The sequence below is a fragment of the Aspergillus saccharolyticus genome (assembly GCF_003184585.1).
Source record: "Aspergillus saccharolyticus JOP 1030-1 unplaced genomic scaffold BP01scaffold_9, whole genome shotgun sequence".
NCBI classification, from domain to species: Eukaryota; Fungi; Ascomycota; class Eurotiomycetes; order Eurotiales; family Aspergillaceae; genus Aspergillus; species Aspergillus saccharolyticus.
In genome coordinates this window covers 866-18,454 of record NW_020290619.1, presented here as the reverse complement: position 1 = coordinate 18,454, position 17,589 = coordinate 866, and the positions used below count along the sequence as shown (strand labels likewise).

At 51.2% G+C, this 17,589-nt stretch overlaps 6 protein-coding genes across 6 annotated transcripts; 3 read left to right on the top strand and 3 right to left on the bottom strand.

Annotated features, from left to right (window-relative positions):
- Window positions 1-93: 93 nt before the first annotated feature.
- Window positions 94-1,707, top strand: BP01DRAFT_381142 (uncharacterized protein; the record flags this gene model as incomplete). Its single annotated transcript, XM_025577283.1, has 5 exons — window positions 94-217; window positions 285-368; window positions 452-735; window positions 805-1,017; window positions 1,111-1,707. The coding sequence occupies 5 exons, from the start codon at window positions 94-96 to the stop codon at window positions 1,705-1,707; spliced, it is 1,302 nt and encodes a 433-aa protein (XP_025432692.1).
- Window positions 1,708-2,990: 1,283 nt separating this feature from the next.
- On the bottom strand, window positions 2,991-5,304 carry BP01DRAFT_292723 (CCR4-Not complex 3'-5'-exoribonuclease subunit Ccr4; the record flags this gene model as incomplete). Its single annotated transcript, XM_025571702.1, has 2 exons — window positions 2,991-4,177; window positions 4,242-5,304. The coding sequence occupies 2 exons, from the start codon at window positions 5,302-5,304 to the stop codon at window positions 2,991-2,993; spliced, it is 2,250 nt and encodes a 749-aa protein (XP_025432691.1).
- Window positions 5,305-10,409: 5,105 nt separating this feature from the next.
- Window positions 10,410-12,269, top strand: BP01DRAFT_355102 (class I SAM-dependent methyltransferase). Its single transcript, XM_025574610.1, has one exon. It carries the CDS (start codon window positions 10,728-10,730, stop codon window positions 11,925-11,927), a length of 1,200 nt encoding a protein of 399 aa, XP_025432690.1. The 5' UTR covers window positions 10,410-10,727; the 3' UTR covers window positions 11,928-12,269.
- BP01DRAFT_381139 (electron transfer flavoprotein regulatory factor 1) lies at window positions 12,154-12,759 on the bottom strand (the record flags this gene model as incomplete). The annotated part of the gene is made up of 4 exons (XM_025577282.1): window positions 12,154-12,205; window positions 12,420-12,432; window positions 12,513-12,656; window positions 12,717-12,759. 4 exons carry the CDS (start codon window positions 12,757-12,759, stop codon window positions 12,154-12,156), a joined length of 252 nt encoding a protein of 83 aa, XP_025432689.1.
- Window positions 12,760-13,619: 860 nt separating this feature from the next.
- BP01DRAFT_355097 (thioesterase family protein) lies at window positions 13,620-14,789 on the top strand (the record flags this gene model as incomplete). Its single annotated transcript, XM_025574609.1, has 4 exons — window positions 13,620-13,807; window positions 13,898-13,907; window positions 14,043-14,212; window positions 14,276-14,789. Coding segments are annotated over 4 exons (725 nt in total), but the record flags the coding sequence as incomplete, so codon positions are not given.
- Window positions 14,790-16,588: 1,799 nt separating this feature from the next.
- Window positions 16,589-17,102, bottom strand: BP01DRAFT_235402 (uncharacterized protein). The gene is made up of 2 exons (XM_025571233.1): window positions 16,746-17,102; window positions 16,589-16,698 (listed from the first exon to the last, which is right to left on the bottom strand). The coding sequence occupies exon 1, from the start codon at window positions 17,003-17,005 to the stop codon at window positions 16,766-16,768; it is 240 nt and encodes a 79-aa protein (XP_025432687.1). The 5' UTR covers window positions 17,006-17,102; the 3' UTR covers window positions 16,589-16,698; window positions 16,746-16,765.
- Window positions 17,103-17,589: the final 487 nt, after the last annotated feature.

Below are 17,589 nucleotides of genomic sequence, written 5' to 3'. Positions count from 1 at the left end.
CCTATCTGCCTCCAATGCGCCCACTCCAATCGAATCTGCCAAGGATATGGTCTCCGGCTGTCTTGGCCGAAACCAAAGGATCGAAGACGAGCTATGGTGGGCAAGCCGTCATTCACGGGAGAGGCGGCATTGCAGCCTTTGGCCCACGTCCATCTGGTCAATTTCTCCAGCTTCGATATGAACCTCCACCACCATCTGACGGGCCCTGAATCATATCGTAAGACCCCGTCCACTCGGTCCCCGGCAAATCAATCAGCAAAGAAGGCCAGCTAAACGTGGGAAAGACGCAGCACAGCTGACCCTACGGTCACCGATGCCCTTCAACCCGAGTCATCTGGATATTGCGGAGAACGATCTGCTACAATACTGTAGGTGACGGCCTGTCTATGTAGATTCCTGCGCGATGCACGGCCACCCCTTGGGGCGCACCAGTAACCAAATCCAACTGCAGTTCGTTGTATCGCCTCCCGCTCCCTAACAACTTTCACGCATGACCCGGTGGATTTGGGAAACATCATTCTGCAGTTGACCCTGCTGAATGACTCCCCCTCGGCCACCGCTGTGCTGCGTGCTCTCCTCGCCCTGTCGTCAGTACATCGCGACGGGCTGCAGTCGCAGGCGGCAGGTCTCAAGATCTCCGCCCTCAAAGCGCTCATCGCCGCTCCCAAGCATGACATCACCGCGATCGAAGCGGCTCAACATGTGGCCGCGGGGATGCTACTGTGCTCCTTCGAGGTCAGTTGTCTGAAATGAAGTCCCAGGGAGCCACGGAATGGATGCTCATCGGATTGCCATCACACCTAGATCCACCGGGCCTCCTGCACTTCCGGCCAATGGATGACCTACCTCCTCGGGGCGAAGCGCATCATCCAAGCCTCTTCTCTCGAGTCGTCGGGCGAATTTGGACCTCTGATTGACTGGGTCTACTACCACGATGTGCTGTCGCGATTCAGCAATCTCCACTGGCACTCGAAAATCGCGAATCCCGACTCTCCTTCATCAGAGACTAGTGCAGAGGTGCGTGGAGAAGAAGCATTTCGCCCCTTTCTCCCGATTCCATGGCATTGGCATGGCATGGCAGCACTAACTAACTAAAACCCCCCTGATAAGACCTTCTCGCTGTTGTCTCCGGGGATGCCGTCGGTGGAGCAGACCACGCTGACACTCCTCTCCGACATATGCGATGCGATCTCGACCCTTTCGCCCGAGATGATGCCGCCCACCGACGACGACCGGGACGACCACCACACCTTCCTGAAGACCCTCGTCTTCCGCATCCGAACCATCTCGTCCGCGGAGATCCCGCCCCCGGGTCACAGCCGCCGTCGAACCATGACCGCGCTGTTCCAGTGCGCGATGCTCGTCTACCTCCATCGCGCCGCGTCGATGGATCTCCTCGAGCTGGCGGCCGAGACCGAGCGCCGGCTCCACAACGCGTTTGCCACCTTGGCCCAGCTCGACGCGTGCGAGCGACAGTTCCCGCTCTTCATCCTGGGCTGCGAAGCTCGATCCGATCACGAGCGCTCCATCGTCCTGGATCTGATCACCAGAACCCAGGAACACGCCGCCTCCCGCTCCTTGTATCTGGTCCGGAGAATGATCGAGGCAATCTGGATCCAGGACGACCTCGCCAAGGGGCCGGTCAACTATACGGAGAAATTGAGCGCCGTTCTCAGCTGCTGTGCCATTCTGCCTACCTTTGTCTAGATTAGAGGAATCTCCTGCTTTTCTGCTTCTTGAAGTTTTGGACTAAAACACGTCCATTGAGGGGGAGCTATCGGTCTTCACTGATTATGCCTTCCTTCCTATTCATGATAGAAAAATAAGAAGAGTTTCAGACTGGGTAGGAATGGCACGGCGCAAGCTGGGCGAGCATATATTGAAATAGTGCTACGGCTTACTGCGAAGTTATTTTTCTCCCTCGAACAAAAAGCGACAAGGCCAGAGACCCACAGCAGTATGGCTGAGATCGTGGATCGACTCTGAACAACACTTGGGGGTAAATAACCGGGCCAGTAGTTCCATCTCCCTTAAACTTCCGTACACCCCGTCGGATCTACTGCATTAGATTGTCGCACTTCCTAGTACTAGTACCTACTCAATCATCTGGCATATCGAGTCACTCATTCCTACCTACCATTTAAACGGATTGACCCCCCGCAGATGGCTATTCGTGGTGTCCGTCAACACACTACGAGATTCTACTGGGACAGCAACAATTGCACGGTCGAGAAGCAAGCAGCCCTCCCTACCGGCATCCAAAAAGCCTAAAAAGCCTCGTGAAGATGAAGGAAGAAACCAATCTGCTTTCTGCTCCCCCCAATGCGAGAGAAAAATAAACACAACGATAAATCGTTTCAGGGTTCAAGACTATGTAACCCAACCGTCCAGCCAACCATGCATACACACAACAACAACAACAGCAGCAACATTGACCCCATTCGCCTGTCTGAGTACAAAGGATGAAAGTGTTCAAGGGAGAAGAAGGACGGCAAGGGCAGAGGGGTGTGGGTGATCCCGAAGAATGATAGAACCTAGTCCAGGATTCCAATCTACAAGTAGATCACGAAGCCGACAATCGGAAGAGCGAAAAGAAAGGGAGAAAGCGTCGTTAGAAAGAAGAAAGAAAAGAAAAGAAGAAAAAAAAGAGCATAAGACAGATCCTAACACATGCCAACGGAGAGAAGCGAAAGAGATTGAGAGAGAAAACGGGAAAGAATTGCTACGGCGCCATGGAAAAAACGACTTTCCAAAGAATCCGGGGATGCAGGTTCGGCTGCATGAAAAGACCCCCCACACACCGGGCGACAGCTGAAACAAGAAAATAGACTCACAAGAAGAATAGTGGGAGAGAGGAAAAATGCAGCACAGACAGGGAAAACAACTGTAGAACACCACAGACACACGAAAGGCCCCCAAAGATTCCGAGATAACAAGATAAACCGGCTACACAAACACCAGTCTCGTAAGATTCAACATGCTCCGTTTCCTCAATTCCGTTGCGGTCCAAAATCAGCCTCCACAACCTTGCCCTTTTTCCCTTTAATGGTAAACTCCGCAAACAATGCGATATGATCACTTGGAAAATGGAAGTTGGGAAATCCGGGCACTTTCTGGAGATACTCCTTGTCCACCTCCCCGAGTAACGCCGACACGTGAAGTGTATTCGAGGAGAACCAAATGTAATCCAGGATGTCCTTGAAATCCGGCGTGTAGTTGGTGAAACTGAGCTCGCCAATCGCATTGTACGCGGACTTCAGCTTGAACGGATGTGTCATACCGACCCGGCTCAGGTTGCCGTACAGTCGCTTCTCCAGATCCGGATGCGCCTCTGTAAGCCGGCCATTGGCCACCAAATTGTAGGCTGCAGACCCCGGCGCAGAGTTGAAGTCTCCGCACATGAAAAGCGGAATCTGGTCGCCACTGCTATACTCCATGGACGGCGCGCATTCCGGTGGGCTTTCCGTTTCATTGCCTTCTGCATCGGCAAAGCGGAAGGCCGTCTTCTCCGTACAGGCAGGCCACTTGGCGTATTTGTCCGAGAGCTTGGTAATCTCTTCCATCAAAATGGCTGTTTGAATCAACTTGACATCCTTGAAGGCCGGGTCCCAGTAGAGATGAGCATTGACAACGATGAAGCGCGATCCTGTCAACCGGTTCTCCAGGAATACGACCACCGCGATGTGGTCTTTCTGCCAGAGGCGGTTGTAGATATCATCCTGGCCCTTGGCGTCTGGTCTCCGTACGGCCGTCTGACCGAAGTTAATCAGTTGCTTGTCCAGAAGAATAAACTTGCTGTCCTTGAAGAAGGTGGCGCAACCATCGACGTTCTTGGCGTCCTCCTCTTGCATGCCCATGGCTCTTCCTCGAGGCCAATATACACCCTTGTAGTTGTTATAGGCCAGCTGCTCTCTGAAGAATCCATTGTAGCTTCCCTGGTCGACTTCCTGGAGACAAACAATGTCCGAGTCGTGAGATCTCAGCTCGCTTAGGATAAGCTCTCGTCTATACTCCCACGAAAGCGCACGCGAAGGAGTGTAACCGAAGTGGGATGCCGTGGCAGACGATTCGCAGAGAGCGTTGTGGGAGAGAACCGTGACCTTTTCCGTGGGAGCGTTGCGGGAATTTGCGGTCTCGTCCAGGATAACCCAGTCTCGATCGGGGGGTGGAAGTTGAACTATGGGTGATGCGTTAGCCATCAAACTCAATGATGCGGACACTGTCCCACAGTGTGTACAAACCTGGCATTTCTTCCCTGAGATACTTAATGAGTGCTCTCGTACCCTCCTTGATGATCTGAGACTTCAGGACGTCGTTCAACGGGTTTCCTTCTATACCGAGCATCTCCAGCCTGTACAAGTAGCCCATTTCGTAAGGAAGCGTGCGGATATTGTTGTCAAAGAGCAGCAGTTGTTTCAAGCTTGTGAGCATACCGATCTCCTCGGGAAGCTCTGTGAGATCGTTGCTCGATAAATCCAAGTGGGTTAACTTCCGCAATTGTCCAATGGCCGGAGGAAGTGTTTTGAGCTTGTTGTGGTTCAGATACAATTTCTCGAGAAAGGTGTAATGGAACAAGGACGTGGACAGAGCCCGCAAGCCTTGTCCCCCGAAATCAAGAGCATGCCAACCTTGCCGCGAAGAAGCTTTCGACTTGACGACACCGTTCCTCTCGTCAACCCCGTTCTCCTGAGATTCGGGCTGGCTAGGCGCAATCTGGATGCCTTTAGTCTGCTGAGCAACGGTCCGGGCATAGTAATGGGGTGAATTGGCCTGTCGCGACTCCGCCGCTAGTTGCAGCTGTTGCTGCCAATGTTCATTCATTGATTCATCGAGATCCTCCTCAACATTGACATGAGCTCCGTTCTGGAGGGGGCCCGGAGTGAAGTGCGGAGTAGCAGCGGCCAATGCCCCGCTGGAAAAGTTATGTTGATGACTTATGTTGTGAGAAGCTTGATTATGATGTGCATGGTGGTGGGGTTGCTGAGCAGGATGCGGATGGTGGCTCTGCGACTGGAACTTCGGCATTTGCATGCCAAAGCGTTGGTGGGTCTGTGCGCCATTGATCATGACATGCTGCCCTTGGTGGGTTTGGCTATACATTGTAAAAGGATTGAGCGCCGTTCCTTGGCTGAGCGGAGGAGAGCGGGAGGGAGAAGGGGTTTCGTGACTGAATTTTAGTCGTCCAGTCGGGGAGTTGGTCCCGTTCCGTGCGAGGTGACGTTGATGAGAGTGTTGTTGCGCTTGTGTTTGGAAGAAGAACTGCCCGGCCCCAGGCTGCTGGAACCTGTAGGTACCATCTGCCATTTAACGTGGCAGACGAGACCGTGAGTTGACTGACTGGGGAAAGAGTCTAAGGCTGATTGAGGCTGAACGAGCCGGACTGAAGAGGATAACGGGGACGGCAGGAGAGAGAGGAGTCGGGGATTGGATACGTTCTCTCCTTCTCTTGAACATGGGGTCCTAGGCGGAACCACCCCAATTCGAAGACTGGCAGAGGTTCACAACTATAACGACTCCCACCAATTGTTGGTTGGCTTGGGCAAGCTTGAGCTGAAGTCCGAGTAAGTTGGGAACCGGAGGGGCGATCGAGGTGCAAAGGACGGAGGGGGGTGTGGGCAGGCGGGTGGTCGGGGCGAGCGAGTCAGGACCGGGATACGGTAGACTGGCCAGAGATCTGTATGGAAGTGGTGCGGGCTGTCAGACAGCAGATGAACTATCAGTGCGAGTAACGCGCGCGAGCAAGCGGGGATGCGATGGAGGTAGCAGAGACGCCAGCGACTCGAAGAGATAGATGGGGGGGGTGACTGAGTCGACTTGACGCTCCGAAGTTGGTTTGCATTCGAAGGCGGGAGGTCGTTGAGGTCACGTGGTGTCACATCCAGGCGGGCGCAGTTCGCCGCCAATGGCAAAGGCCAAGAAACACTTCTTTTTCAGCTGATGCTTATAGACACTACTAGTAGGTGGTAGTTAGTGAGTAGATGAAATCAATAAATACCATGATGGCAATAGCCTTCATCTGTTCAATTTATTCTCTCTTCATTCTCCCACTTTCCAAACCCAACAACAAACCCCTTGATTTCGAGCAATACAGGATCAGAGCGATAGCGGTCGTATTCACTCTTGCATCAGGGACCCCGTACTTTAGTCACTAACTTGGGTAGCTCTCAATCAACTGCCAACTACTACGGTAGTTACCTGCGGTCCAGGGATCTACGAGGAGGGGCTACTATTGACAACAGCAAGGGCCTAGTCACATATTCACCCACACATCAAGGGATGTAGGGGGGCCTCCTGTCATCCATCCATCCATCCCTCTTGCCAGATCTCCTATTTATGTCTTCTGCAGTTCTTCTTCTTCTTCTTCCCATTGTGCATCAACAATTGGGCTTATTCACCCTGCGGGTTTATCCGTGCCGTCCCTCCACTCACACCGTCCTTATCGGAGGCTTGTTGGTTGGTGATCGGAACAGCTCAGACACCTACAACTATCTTATCTAGATTTAATATAGGAATTGCTAGGACCTTTCGGCCAATCTCGCTTGCCTTCCCCGCGTAGAAGAACAAAGGTGCTGACAGGTCAGTCACACTCCCTGATTTCTCTGTTTGATCCGGATCGAAGGAGGATTGTTGAAGCGATCTGGAAGAGGCACATGCGGCGGAGTGGACCCTTGACGGTTTCCACCAGCAACTCACAGCAAGCACTTGAAAAGATAGGTGTCAAGAGAAGACGCATACACGAAAGTACCTAAACCTCGCACAACCAGTAGAGGCTGGGTTTCTACCTAAGACTTGGGGACAGTGCGCATACCTCCCCAAGATTTCCAGCGAATGTCGCTCAGGAGCTCTCAGGGGCCAGTCAGTGGGTTTGTTCTCGTTGTTTCTAGGATCTTCTGTGTCACCCGCAACGGTTGATCATCAGGTTGAAGCTAGTACCAATTTTTAGTCCAGGGGCCTGATTGCAAACCTCCAAACACTGCTATGAATATTTTTCAATCGCAAGGCCTGGAGTAGGTCACTAATTCTGCCCCTTTATTGGACTTACCCACTCATTGGGAACGGTGGCGAAAGATGTAGCGGAAACGCATTGAGAAATGGCATGGTGGAAGGCGACTGAGCGTATCAGATGATCATTGTCATGTCAAAACTGGTCTCCACTACTACTGCCACCCCAGGGAGTCCAAAGCCAACAAGACAGTCACTTGCGAACCTGCTGTTTACGGAGTAGTTTCCCAGTCGTTGGAGTAGCAGAGTAGCGTTTGGTCCCTATCATGCTTTGCACCCATCACTTATAAACTGACTCCTGTCATGTCTTGGGCCCCACTGCTTTGATCAAGTCGGCTGAGCGTTTCTAGCTCGTTGAATAGTCAGTATAACTACCCTCGGCATATTCTTAACATTATCATCAACCTCGGTTTAGTAATATCATATCTCTTCTCGGCGACTTGAGTCAATGTCGCTTGTCAAGACCGAAGATCATCACCATATCATCTCATTGCTCCCTCATAATGCCTCAATTTAGCCAGTGTAGCTGCTTGAGCCAGGGCCCGAAACCTGAGGACCACCTTTGTTCTTGGGCAATTGAGCCTAAGTAGACTTCACAAACGATAAAGCTGCTTCTAGAGGTCCGTCTTCCTGCATAGCCACATTAAAGATGACAGAAGCCATCAATGAGTGATTCAGCTCCATTCAATATACTAGACCACGAACCGAACAAATTTCAAAGCATGAGAGAAGGATTTGATAGAGTAATCGTCACGCCAGCCTTACGCAAGTCTCACTTCCTAATCATGGGGTACGCCTCTTACAGTAACGTCAATTGCAAGTCGCAGCGATTGATTTCTGCCCCCAACCCACCCGCAGCCAAGCAGCCATTTATCATGAATGCGTAGCAGCAAGCACAGCCATAGCTGCCCACCCCATTGCAAGACATTTCCATGCAACAACAGCCGCCACATCCTAGAAAGAAAACGTGGGGCCGGGGCACAGTCGAAGATAGAAAGCCAGAGAGCCGGACGAGGCAGTGAAGCACTAAAACTACAAGGTCAATCTACGCTGAAACAATCAGTTACATACCCATGTGACCATTCCTGCAATTTGGTCTTTGTGGCCCCCGTCAGGGCAACAAGTGACCCGTGCCAGCACGTGTCAGTGGGACCCCCCCCCCGGTCTAATCCTTCCCCTTGGGAAGGGGGCCGGCACACATAAGTTTAGACCGGTAGAATAATCCAGCCTAGCGAATGAGTCAGGCCAGTGTATTTCTGCCTCGCACAAAGTATCCGCATTATCAAGCACATTCATAACCAAAGCGAATGGATGTGAATCATATCAATGAAATCGAGTTAACGGAAAACGCGAACCACGGGGACGGGAGAGAGGAAGAGCTTGGCACGACCGCCGGATGGGAAACCGAAGCATCCTTGAAATCTGTACGCATCTCCCCGTGTGCCGCTGCCGTGCCGGAAGGAATCTTCAGTCTTTGCAAGATACTGTATGGCACCCACCCCCCCCACACACTGCACAGATGACCCAAGGGAGACGGATAGACTAGTTGGATGTCATGATGTCAGACTGTCAGATTGTACCAATATCTCGCGGTGATATCGCTATCATTGTCAATTCCAGGGCGAGTACGGAGTACATGACAGGTGCCTCGATGCCAATGCCCCAGTAAGTTGTACTTGATCCGGTATACATAGTACAGATGCATTGGGAAGAGGGCGGAGAGACTCTCTCATTGTTTTAGTTACTGTTTTTGCACGGTCGGATTCTACATACATGCATACAGAAACTCAGTCGCCAGCTGATACTCCATCCCCCAAAGACCATGGAGAACAGAAAGCAGGGACCTTTCCCTAGACTAGTAGTCAAATCATCTCAGCGATTAGTAGGGCAATTACAATCCCCAATCTCCAAAAAACCCTGTAGAACATGGTCAATGGAAGAGCCCACCACTCCGGCCGGGCAACCCGAATAGTGCACGGCAGGGAGTTCGTCACGGATGAACAACTATGTGAGACACAACACAGATCCAAAACCTTAAGTAAGAGTACGACTACACACTACACACTACACGCACAGAACCTGAAAGTCGAACTTTCTCGACACTCGCGAGTCACAGTCACACCCGCACAGAGACAGCGACCGAGGGAGGATCAAAGTTAGGAGGAATGTGGGTGGTGTACTGCAGGTGTGACCGTGTTCGCTTGGAACCTTGGTTTATCATTCAATGCCAACCCCGGAAGTACCGGTACCCAAATTCACGGGTTGGTTCTCTTACTTTAGTTTTACTGTGGTTTGAAATAAACTTATTAAGGACCCCCGTGCCCGGAAGTGGACAATAGACTAATAGTCCAACTATGTATACTAGACTACTACCTACGGTAGGTAGTTACCTACCTTAGCACTAAGTTACTAACACGCCTTCCCGTGACAACTTTGCCCCGGCAGAAGACACTCCCCAAAGAATGAGAGGGCGGGCATGGTCGATTCTACAGAGGACTCACTCACCACTCACTAAGTCCAGTACCTCTGTCATATGAACTCGCACACGGTTGGAGAATCCGATTAGATGGATCAGATGGATGCCCCCCCCCCTCCCCTCCTGCAGGCATTGCATCAATCCATGCAATCAATCGGCCCTTGTCCTGATCTATCCATCGCGGGGAAAAGGTTCCGGGAGCTCGGATACCGTGCTGCAAGTAACTACTATGTATGTGCTCGCAGTTTGGTTCGATATCGCTCGTTGGACAAGTATAGGATCAGCTTGGAAGTTCTTTTTGTTTACCAGATTGGCCATATGATAGGATTCAATTTGATGTGTTCGGTTCGTGGCTAGCTAAGGATCCCAATGGCAGGATTTGCCTGCCGCCAGTCATTCGCCCGCTACCATTAAGTTAGCTATTGTGCATCTGCGCTTCCCTTCGGACTCCGAGGTCTGTTCGGGGAGTATTCAGTGCCATCCTAAGATAATTTGAGTATGAGGAAAGTGCTTTAATAATGAGGAGGAGAAACTGTGGGAAGAGGCAAACGCTCACTTCCAACCCACGCTAGAAGGTTACTGAGGAGAAAAGCAATTACCGCCAGGCCTGGACAATCAAGAAGATCGGAGGGGCGCCCCGTTTCCAGAAACGTTGGCATCCGGGACAAGCCTGGAGTCGACGATAGTGAACTTCAAAAAGTCACTAAAATCACTACTACTGTAAATTGCGTCGCAAGAAGTGGAGTGGCCCTAAGGGGTCATCGAGCCGGGGGCGCTCTGTTGAATTTCTTGTCGCAATGTGGTTTTTTTTTTTTTTTTTTTTTTCTTTTCTGTTCTTTATTTTTTTGCCCCCCTCCTCGGTCTCCTCCACTGGTCCTCTTCTAGGCATGACTGTTTTCGTTCCCTTCTCTTCAGTGTCCCCCCTCCTTTAATCGAACTTCTTCCATGGGTCAGACTGACCTGGAACGGTGTCCGACCTGGGTAGCATTCATCATCACTCACTGCCCCTTCCACCACCGCAATCACCACCACATTCAATTCTGTTAGCTTCAGTTTTTACGATTCTCTCTCTCTCTCTTTCCCTGTTGTTGCCAAATATTGTACCATGTCCCTTCTAATCAACAACCGCCTGCCCCGTTCGTGACCGATCTGCGCTGCCATTGTTTGTATGCGGAAGAATGCGCATCGTTCGTTCTTAGCAGGTCCCCTCAATTGACGAGCACCCACCACTCCATCTTTACCCTCCGAAATGGACATCATGTCAAATGGACCGGCAGTCCTTGCGCCTGCCGCAGCGTCGGGCTCCGACCATCATTCCACCGCCAGTTCGACCGGTATAACCCTGGCAGCGACGTCGACTTCCTCCCTCTCCTCTCTCAATGACTATTCCAACTTCCCTCTGATACGCCATGGCGATCGCACCTATCTCAGAGACCCCGACAACCAGTACCCTCTTCCCTGCGATCTTCCAGAGATACACCGGCAGACCTTGCGCTCGCTCATGCTCATGCGCGTCTTTGGGGGTCCCTTCTGTAACCCTCACATGGCCGACCGTGCCCCTAAGCGAGTCCTGGACCTCGCTTGTGGCTCAGGACTGTGGTCCAGTATGTGCCATGATTATTTCGCTCGTCGCGGCCACCGCACTGTCTCCTTCAATGGCATCGACATTGTCTCCGTCGCCCCCGACCTGCGCAAAAAGGGTGTCAATTGGCAGTTCAAGCGTCACGACCTACGCAAGCCCCGCTTGCCATTCCCCGATGACTATTTCGATTTCGTCTTTATCAAGGATGCGGGTATGTTTCCTTCCAGCGCGGCCCAGCAAGCTTCGGGTTTAAGCGAGCCGTTGCGCGTCCTCAAATCCGGCGGCATCTTGGAAGTCTGGGATTCCGACTGGGTTTTCCGCTCTCTGCTGCCCAATCCTGCGCCCGCCCGCAAATTGGCGTCGAGAGAGCAAGAGACCGCGGATGCGACCGCAACGTACACTTTCTCATCTGCCACGCCATTTACGCGAGCCCAGAATAAGTTCCTCCAAGACTACAATACTTGGCTCGAGAAGGCGTTCGATCAACGCAAATTGACTGCCCTGCCATGCGCCACCATGGGACTGTCATTCAATGCGGAGGTAGACGTCCTTGAGAAGGTCGACAGTCGTCGTATTGCCATCCCGTTGGGCGAACTACGCTGGGAACGAGAGGGGTATGGCAAGGAGACGAGCAGTGGTACTCGAAGACAGTTGACGGCCGATCAACTGTCCATCCGTCGCACTGCGCTTCTGACGGTCATTCAAATGATTGAAGGCATGGAACACATCCTCATGGAGGCTAGTGGAAAGACCAAGGACGAATGGGATCGTTGGTGGGCAGCAATGATGACCGACTTGTTCCAGAAGGATGGCCTCGCGAATGGGGAGTGCTTGGAAGTCTGTGCTTGGTGGGGTCGAAAGATATAGGCTGCTTTCTCTGCGGCAAGGATCGTGCACTCAATGTTCGGAGTTCAGGCGAATGAGAGGAAGGAGAAAGAAAAACAGAAGGGTGACCGTTGCTCTTCTCATATTGGTGATACCCCCACAATTTTCTTCTTTATTGGTTTCAAATTGTCATAATATTCATTTCTGTGTAATATTCTGCTGCGACGTGCGCTGGATGCGGGTTATCGCTCACATCCTGGTGGCTGCTCTATTTGTTCTCATAGCGCTGTTTCAACGTGCGATACCGCTTGAGGTAGTAGCTGTGTATTCCATCAGTCTTGCTGTTGATAGTGCCCGCATTTGTTTATAAATTTATGACCTGACGATATATTGGAATTGACACTCAAATGAAATATCAAATGAGATCATCGGCATCATGTTGAATCTGAATGCAGGAGCATACAGAGGTGATGTAAGACGCGCATCGGCGCTGGGTGGAGTTGACAGGGACACCAAGAACATGGAATGACTTACAGAGCCTCGATTTCTGCATTAGCGAGGGATAGGAGGTTAGTCACAGTTTCGAAGAATGTATTTCGTACGAACCGGTGAAGCAAGATGACGCACCTTTCTTGACAAATTCCGCTCGTGCTATACCCTTCCGAATTTGTTCTTCATCCTCCAAATGTGCCTGGCTGGTGAATGCCTTGTGTAGCCTGTTCCGAAAGTAGTCGTAGCCCAGAGGATAGTTGCGACCGAGAAAGAGGAGCTCTGTTGAAGATATGAATCAGTCAATAGCGAAAACTTTCATGTCCCAGGGAGATCACCAACCTTTGTAGATATTGATGACCTGATAGCGAAGTTCTGGATTCATATTGATCGATCCATTTAGTATTTGGACAGGGAGGTAGTGATGGAGAGTTGAGGAAGATAAGTAGGCAGGCGGCGGAAGATAACTACGGTAACTGAGCTGTTACCGCGAGAGGGAGATTGTTTGCTTCCGCCGGAACATCGCCGGTGACGTCGTCACCCAGTCATTCCTAGGATCTGAGGACTTCTACAATCATAGCAAAACTTTCACTCCTGTATTAATCGGCTGGATTATATTATCGAATTGAGGGTTTTTTTTTGGTGTGAGCCCGCTAGGTATAAATATCCGTTGGTGGTCAATGGACCATTCTCTATATAGTATCTTGCCGGCGCATCCAAACCCACTCGGTCGTGTATGGCGTTCATGGTTGACCTGCATGTACCACGTCCAAACAAGCTGTATTTAATTAATTATAAGAAGTTCATCAGCCTTTCCAAGCTCGTATGTTTGCAATATCAAAGACAGCCAGCCCATTGATGTGCTGTCCAAACATGCTTCTGTCTGGCCTCGGCCCTTCAAGGTCGCGGGGAGACGGAGGGAAAGCTGGGAGTGAGTGGGGTTAGCCGAACAGTCCCCGGAGAACTAGCCGACCAGCTTGAGGTGGATGTGCTTCGAGACCACCCAGATAGCTCCATTCACAGTATTCAGTTTACTCACAACCACACCTACGGCCATCACCATGATACAACTATCGAGTCTGAGAAGGCAGTGCTTCTCCCTGCAAATGCGATCACCCTTACTGACTAGCCGTCTTCTCTCAACCTCTCCCTCGCCGCAAAATGCTCCCTCATCCACCGCGCAGTCCACTTCGACAACAGGACCCATCACAAAGAAGCCACACGGCATTGACCCCCGATGGCTGACCATGACCAAGCGTAGACTCGGTCGCTGCATGATGTTCGGTCTAAAGCCGCCGCAGATTCAGGAGGCCGGCGAACTGCTGCAGCAGATTGCACGGGATTGGCGGGAGCTCGTCGCGGGTAGCGAAGGATATCTGACCGATGCGACAAGAAGAGGATTGTTCAAGCAGGCTGTCGCGTGGGGAGAGATGGTATGTTGGTTCTACTGGTTCCCCTCACGAGGTTACTGGTGTAGTATCATACAAACATGCTAACGTTGACATGTCGCTGCGACGCTACAGGATAGCATGGTAAGCCGATCTCTCCCACCAACTTGGTTCGATGTATAGCCATCTAACCATCCGTACAGGGTACATCTATCTTTCCTACCCCAAATTCCCCAAGTTCGCAAACTGAGTCGTCATATACACTAACGCTTATTACCAGGACATGTCAACAACGTCACCTACGGCCGGTACGCCGAAACCGCCCGTGTATATTTCACCCGTAACTTCGCGATGCACATCGACCCGGCCCACAAGAAGGAATGGCTGAACCTGCTCAGCTCGAGAGGACTTGGATTGATCATGCGAAGCATCAAGATCGACTACAAATTCGTATGATTGGAACACCTCGCATTGAGCCTCGGATCGCATGCTGACTACCAGATGCGCGCGCAGCCCATGACCTACCCCGACCAGGTGACTGTATACCATAAAGTCGTCCATGACCCTGCAGCACCCGACGCCTCGCCATATGCATTCCATCTTCAGGCCATCATCCTCTCTGAGGCGCGCTTCCGACACGCCGCTCGAGTCCATGAGGACCTGGTCACGTATGACTACAAGCAGGGCAAGAAGACTGCGCTACCGCCTTTCTTGTTCGAACAGCTCAAGAAGACGTGGGAGCTTCAAGAGCAGGCAAAGGAATACTGGCGGCAGCGCATCCTAGACATTGAAGCGAGGGTTCGGACGTTGGAGGTCAAGAGCTGGGATCGTGAGGATGCGGTGGAGGACACTGGATCTGCTAAGAAATAGAGTCTACACTTCTAAAAGATCGTGGCTCTGCAGGTCAGGCCATGCGAGTGATTAAGTGGTTGACTCGTGTGGACAGGGTGGGCTGTCCAGGGAATGGGTGATCATGTTGATTATGTGTACTCCGTAGACTTGCTTGCAAGCTAGAATATACTGCGCCATCATATGTAGACACCATGAGTTTTCTGAGAAATCGTAGGTATATTACACATCATACTAGTGCGATGCATTCGTGGGTAGCTCCAGTCCTCCTGTCTGGGATCTGCCAGATGAAGCTGCAGTATGATATCCCTCCAAGTGATGTGGCGGTGCTCTGTCCTAGCCACTCAAAGCTGATCCCGGATGTGTCTCGGTCTCCAAACTTCCGAGGGCCTTTTCGGGTCTAGCCTCGTACTCGTATACACCGATATTCATTTATTATTTGAACTGCAACAGAGGGCTGAAAAGACCACTTGTGCGATCTTCGTCCCCCACCTGTGAGAATGCATGCCCACGATCCATGAGGCGTATGTTTAACAAGACTACTGTACCAATGCCACTGGTTCGTCCTGAGGGACCCTCGGAAGAAAGCCGACGACAAACCCATCATCCATTTAGATCGGGATCTGGAGCATTTATGATTGGTCGCTGTAGGTCTGTTTCGCTAAAGATTCTGTCGAATAAATCAGTTTTTTTCTTTTTCACATTAGTCTCAGTCTTGTACATAAGTCATCAGGGAATTATAAATTACGCTAGATTGTTACTGGGTGACATATCTATGAATTGAAAAAGAAATCTCTTCATCGTGCCGTCGGCCAAGGACAAACCCAGCAGACTATTCTATAAAGACATGGTTCCCATTCTCCCATATTCTCTTGATGGGGGCCGAAGGGGGGTTGTGCCCATTAATTAGTGAATAAATGTAGGTAACTACTGGTAGGTACTAACAGTGTTGAGTTTTTGCCCGTCTGGAGGTTACTATGTAGAGAGTACCAATGGCAAGTCGTCGATGGTCGCCCGCCTGCGGGTTAGAACTACTAGGTAGACTACAGCACCAGTAGATATCAAGCCAAGTCAACCCAGAGTCCCTGAGGAAGGAACATGGGAGAGAGAAGAATTTGCTTGGGTCCCGCCGGCGCCACAAGACGGCGAAAAGTCTCCACTCCGCGTGGGCTGGCCAGCTGAAGGCTGAATGGAGCCCCTCGTTGTTCTTCCTTTAAAAATAGATTGGGTGGACCGAGGTTGCGGTACTAAGTACAAGTACTGTATAATTCTACTATGTACAGTAAATACGTATTTTTATGTACACTTTGCCGTTCCGTCCGGATCGAACAGCGCTCACTGTCTGGTATATCGGCACGTTATACGCGGAAGGCGAGTGACTAGATACATGTACATGTACATGAGACTCCGCTGAGCCAGCGGTAGGTTCTGGGTGTCAAGGGCCACGAGGGAACCAGAGGCCCGAAACGGTATCTCATCCGTTGTCTCTTCGGCTCGAGTGATGAACGCAAGACTGGCAGTACCTCAGACCGTGCCGCAACTTACTTGCGACGTCCCTTTCTTTTAAGTGTGTAGTAGCCGAATTCTCAAACATTTCAATGAATACCTTGAGCATAGTACAGAACGACAGGGTTCTGGACTCGACTGCCCTTTCCCCGCCTTTTCCACCAAACCCCCTTGCATGTGGGAGATTTCAAGATGCAGTCGGTGCCATTTGGCAGGGTGATGGCTGTATCATACGTACAGCAGGTGCTCAGATTGAATTCTGGGGTACATGTACAGTACATTTTCCGCCATCTAAGCAGGAGCAGCGTCACAGCGGTAGCCAGCCTATCCAGCTATACTAGACTCCGTACAGACCCAAGGTTTCAGGTGCTAATAGCCCGATGGCCTGATGCTCTTATTACTCTGTACCTGTTATAGAGTAAGGGACCCGCGACCTACTACAGAGAACTCAATGAGGTACCTAGTGATGAGTATCTACTCTACTAAGCGACCAATTAAGACCATCAGCCGTCGGATCGCCAGATTGGCTTCGTCACGCTTGGACCTCCGCTTTTATCGACTCGATAGCCTCGGAAGGGCACCTTATCCTATTAGTTAGAGTATAGTATATTAGTTCGAGTGACTTTACCCTTTCGAGGAGAAGCTTCCCTATAACAGCACTCTTTTGATCCTTGCAGAAGGAGGGAGGTGATAAAATGAGTCCGGCTTGCCCTGTGCTACATGAGTAGCTATCATGATCGACCCACATCTGACTTGCTTGCCCACTCTATCGAAAAAGCTACCGTTTGATGTGCTCTTTCTTTGAGTAGAAGAATATGCCGGCGCAAAGACAATCAGCCAAGAATGACCAAGCCTATTCATCATCTGACAAGACTTGCGGGGTCGCATCCGACCGCTGGGCCAAGTTCAACTGAGCTGAACGCCGTTGTCCTGTTCGGGGACATGACCGGTCGATCCTCTCCGCAGGGATTGCATCTTCCCTGCCCCTGCCGGCTTAAGCAACAAGCAAACCCCGTTTACCCTGGATTCCCCGTTTAACCGAGATAAGAGCATGTGCTTGCTGGCCTATTGACCCATACAGAATGGGCAGCAACAATTTTCGCCTTTTGTTCCGACAGCTGGTGAAGAGACGATGTTATCCGCCAGGGCGGTCTATTAAGGACGAAAATACCGTATCTGCCGGTATGGTAACGGTTTTTTTCAGTAGCTCTCCGCCGCAACGTATTGAGCTCTCCACCATCACGCAGCTTAGAACGACAGCTTCATGCTACGCTGAAGGTAATGGCTGCGATGACTCTCTCCGTGTTGGTGACTTCCACAAGCGATTCTTCCCGATTCGAGAAACTGTCGGCGCTAGCCCTTATTTGGGCAGGACCTCCAGAACCATGCAGTGGTCATTACCAATAGTGATGCACCGGTTGCGCGATCAAGCAAGTGTCAACTGACTTGTCACTGACCCTGGCCCGATAAGG